The sequence below is a fragment of the Lycium ferocissimum genome, chromosome 5 (genome assembly GCF_029784015.1).
Source record: "Lycium ferocissimum isolate CSIRO_LF1 chromosome 5, AGI_CSIRO_Lferr_CH_V1, whole genome shotgun sequence".
NCBI lineage: Eukaryota > Viridiplantae > Streptophyta > Magnoliopsida > Solanales > Solanaceae > Lycium > Lycium ferocissimum.
This window is the reverse complement of record NC_081346.1, coordinates 51,429,918-51,434,380: the sequence shown is the minus strand read 5'-3', so window position 1 is coordinate 51,434,380 and position 4,463 is coordinate 51,429,918. Positions and strand designations below refer to the sequence as shown.

General features: G+C 40.7%; 1 protein-coding gene across 1 annotated transcript; it reads left to right on the top strand.

Moving 5' to 3' along the window:
- Positions 1-859: 859 nt before the first annotated feature.
- LOC132057807 (uncharacterized) lies at positions 860-1,993 on the top strand. The gene has a single exon (XM_059450409.1). It carries the CDS (start codon positions 860-862, stop codon positions 1,991-1,993), a length of 1,134 nt encoding a protein of 377 aa, XP_059306392.1.
- The last annotated feature ends 2,470 nt before the right edge of the window (positions 1,994-4,463 follow it).

Sequence of the window (4,463 nt, the reverse complement as noted above, 5' to 3'; positions counted from 1 at the left end):
AAGGGAATTGTACTACTTCAATTATAATGCGAAATTGTTGAGTGTTAAATTGAAAAAGGCCATTAAGTTAAGGATATTAATTATAAGGGTATTCTTGAGCCAATAAAAAAATAGGTTAGAGATATTTTTTGATCAATAGGTGAATGGAAGGTACTTATGAGCCATTTTCCATATTTTAGAGGTAATTTCTTTTTGGCCCTTTTCCGATTATAATATGTTAGGAATAGTAGTAAGTATGAGAGATTTAATTTCTTTTTGGGACAAACATGTTCTTATGTATGGCTAAGAGTTACTCCCTCCGTTTTACTAAGTGGTACTAGTGAAAATTTTAATTTGACTATTACTACTCTACTTAATTTTAAAAAATAGCCAATTAATGATAATAATAAATAAAAAAACACCCAAAACAAATAACTTCTGTTCAAAGGGTTTTTTCCTCTCAGCGCATGTTAGCTTAGCGTGCGCACCCATGGGGAAGAGGACTCGAATCCCTACACAGAAGGCGATCGAAGCTCAGGAAGGTGGAAAAAAAGGGGATACATAGATGAAGATGAAGGATAACCAGAAGAAACTAGGTGCGAAGGGTGTAAACACTGCGGGAACACCGTCTACAGTTGCGACAATGGCAATCGTAGGTGAGGAGTCGAATGAAGTTGAACTACCATCCCAATTGGAAATTGATGAAGCGATTGTGGTTGGAAGAGGGGAAACAGGGGCGGCGGCAACTAGGATGACGGCGACTCCACCAACGAAGAAAGTTGGGTCCCACACAATTATTCAGGAATGGGAGGCAACAATGCAAATGTCGAACAACACTGGGAGGCAATCATGAGCGGATGAGGTAGATGCGGAAGTAGAGATGAGGGGCAAAGGCTCAATTTGGGACAATTTCGATATATCCAAAATATCCAATGCTGGGTTTAAACTCGATTTTGTGTCGCCAATCAGGGAAGGTGAGTCTCCTGTATGCGAAATTGAAATTGAGGACATAACATCAGAAATTGCTTATTGGTGGAATGCGGTCGTTTGCTATGTGTTGGGAGCTCATCCCCCTTTCGCTGTGATGAGAGGATACATACAGAGACAGTGGGGGAAACATAGAATTAACAAAATCTCAATGATGAAAAATGGTATAGTCTTGGTGAGGTTTGATAACCCGGAAGGGAAGAATGAGGTGTTACAAGGTGGGATATATCACTTTGATAACAAACCTTTCATTGTAAAAGCTTGGAATGAGGATATGGAGTTCACTCGAGAGGAGCTGTATACAGTACCAATTTGGGTGAAATTGCTAGGGTTGGATTTCAAGTACTGGGGCCCTAAAGGGTTAAGTAAAATTGGAAGTCTCATTGGCAAACCTTTGATGGCAGATAAGAACACTGAAAAGAAGATTGGGCTGAATTTTGCGAGACTTCTGATAGAGGTAGATGTGGACACACCGTTGCCGGATAAGGTGTATTTTAGGAATGTGAAGGGCAACATCATCGAGCAGAAAGTTCAATACGATTGGAAGCCTGTGTTATGTACGTATTGTAAAAAGTATGGGCACTCTGAGGTAGATTGCAAGATGAAGAAGCCTAGGTCTCCACCAAATGAACAACAACTAGTGGCGAAGACTACTCCTTCAGAGGGGAATAATTCTCCCACTCAACCAGAGCAAGTAGGGGGTGACGCAACAGCACCACTAATGGGTAAGGTCACAGAGCCAAGGAAAGGTGACACATGTGTAACACAAGAAGGGGCTAAAGAAGGACAACTACAAGAGGCTAAAGCCAAAGAAGCAATTAGGAAGTTCCCGGAGCAACAAGATAAACGTACAGGTTGGACGTCTCCACTAAATACGAGCAGGATGCCTAAGGTGCAGGAGAAACAAGGGGTGTATAGTCAGAACCCTTTTGATATGCTGAAAGGACCAAGTACAAGCCAGTCACGCCAAAGCAGTCAGGTTGCACATGGGGGAGGCACTGATCTTGCCCCTAAAAGAACTGGATAACATCCTTTGTTGGAATGTTAGGGGCTTGAATATCCCTAACAAGCAAAAGGAGGTAAAACTCCTATGTAATAATGAAAGTATTGGATTGGTAGCATTGTTGGAGACCAAAGTGAAAAGTAACAAAATAGAGCATGTTGCGGAAAGTATGTTTGGAGGTTGGGAATACATTACAAATTTAGACCACCATTACAATGGGAGAATTTACTTGTCTTGGAGGCCGGATTACTATCAGGTTGGTCTGGTCACTGATTCTGCTCAAAGTATTACATGTATTGTTAGGGATAAAGTATCCCAATTAGAGTTTCAGTTGACAATTGTATACGGGTTCAACATCAAAGAGGAGAGAAGGGAGTTATGGAGTCAGTTGGAGAGCCTAAGTGCAGGAGTCACAATAGCATGGTTGATTATGGGAGACTTTAACTCGGTACTGCATACAGATGATAGAGTTGGTGGCACACCAGTAAATTTGAGTGAAGTTATGGATTTTCAGGCGTGTGTCGATGCTTGCGAGTTGATTGAGTTACCACATGGAGGAACTAGGTATACTTGGAATGATAAGCATGGAGATAGTAGAATCTTTTCCAAAATAGATTGGGCGTTTGTTAATAGAGAATGGTTGGATAATATGCCCGTGGTTAATGCCAATTTCCTAGTAGAGGGGATAAGTGATCATTGCCTATTGAAAATTGCAAAAGAAGGGGGTAATAACAGATCTAAGAAACCCTTCAAATACTGTAATGTCTGGGCAAAACACCCTCAATTCCTAGATACTATTAAGTAAGTCTAGCAAGCACCTGTGGAGGGGTGTTATATGATGCAAGTGGTTAAGAAACTCAAACAGCTGAAAAAGAGTCTCAAGAGCCTGCACAAACAACACTTTCGGAATATACTTGTTGAGGTTGAGGAAGATAGGGCAGCTTTAACACAAGCGCAGAGAAACTTACATCAGAACCCATCTGATATCACATTGCAAAATCAAGAGAGGCAGCTATACCAGCAGTTTAGGAAGTCATCGTACCTAGCTGAGATTTTCTTGCAACAAAGAAGTAAGGCAATTTGGATAAAATTGGGAGATGATAACACGAAGTATTTTTACTCTATAATCAAGCACAAAAGGCTACAGCAAGCTACTACTCAGATTCGAGATAAGAATGGAGTTTTGCAGACTGATGGGCAAGCTATAACACGTGTGTTTGTGGATTATTATGAGGAATTGCTAGGCAGGAAGGAGCAGAATAGAATCAAAGCATCTGGTAGTTTTTTAAACAATGGACACACACTCTTAATAGTACAACAGATAGAACTGGTCAGACCATACTCAGCTCAGGAAGTGAAGCAAGCCATGTTCAGTATTGATGCGAATAAGAGCCCCGGACCAGATGGTTATAGCAGCGGTTTCTTTAGAGAAGCATGGAGTTTGGTGGGAAATGATGTTACCCAAGCAGTCCTACAATTCACGGAGAATGGTAAATTACTAAAACAGATTAATTCCACTATAATCTCTCTAATTCCCAAAATTTCGGTACCTGTAGTAGCCAGCCAGTTCAGGCCAATATCTTGTTGCAATGTTATCTACAAGTGTATCTCCAAGTTGTTGTGTTTGAGGTTGAAGAAAGCTCTTACTAGCCTTGTGTCAGACAACCAAGCAAAGATTCGTAGAGGGCAGATCATTAGTGCATAATGTACTGATTTGCCATGACTTGTTGAGACATTATAATAGGAAAGCAGCATCACCTAGGTGTCTCATGAAGATTGATCTTAGGAAGGCATACGACTTGGTAAGTTGGGATTTTATTAAGGAAGCCTTGAGAGGATTTGGTTTTCCAGAAACATTTACTAATTTGGTCATGACTTGTGTTACAACTACTAAATTCTCAGTAAAGGTAAATGGGGAAGGGCATGGATATTTTGAAGGGAAAAGGGGTCTCAGACAAGGTAACCCCATATCACCCCTTTTGTTTGTGCTTGTCATGGAGTATCTGTCAAGAATTCTTAGGAAAATGAGTGAATTACCTGACTTTAGATTCCACCCTATGTGTAAAAGTACTAGATTGACTCATTTGATCTTTGCGGATGATCTCATGATCTTTTGCAAAGGGAATATGAGGTCAGTTTCTAGAGTAATGGAGGCACTCAATCACTTCAGTGGTGTTACGGGGCTGCTAGCAAATTTGGATAAGTCCAATATCTTCATAGCTGGAGTAGATGACAAAATTCAGGAGGAAATTATTAGTAAAACTGGGTTCTCTATGGGAGTCTTGCCTATGAAATATTTGGGACTGCCACTTACTTCCAAGAAATGGAATAGCATGGACTGCCAGCAGTTAGTGAATAAGATTACCAGTCGAATTCATGATGCGTATGCTAAGCACCTGTCCTACGCTGGAAGATTACAAATTATAATGGCAGTGCTGTTTTCAATATATAACTTCTGGGGTGCGGTATTTATACTGCCCCAGAGTGTACTGAA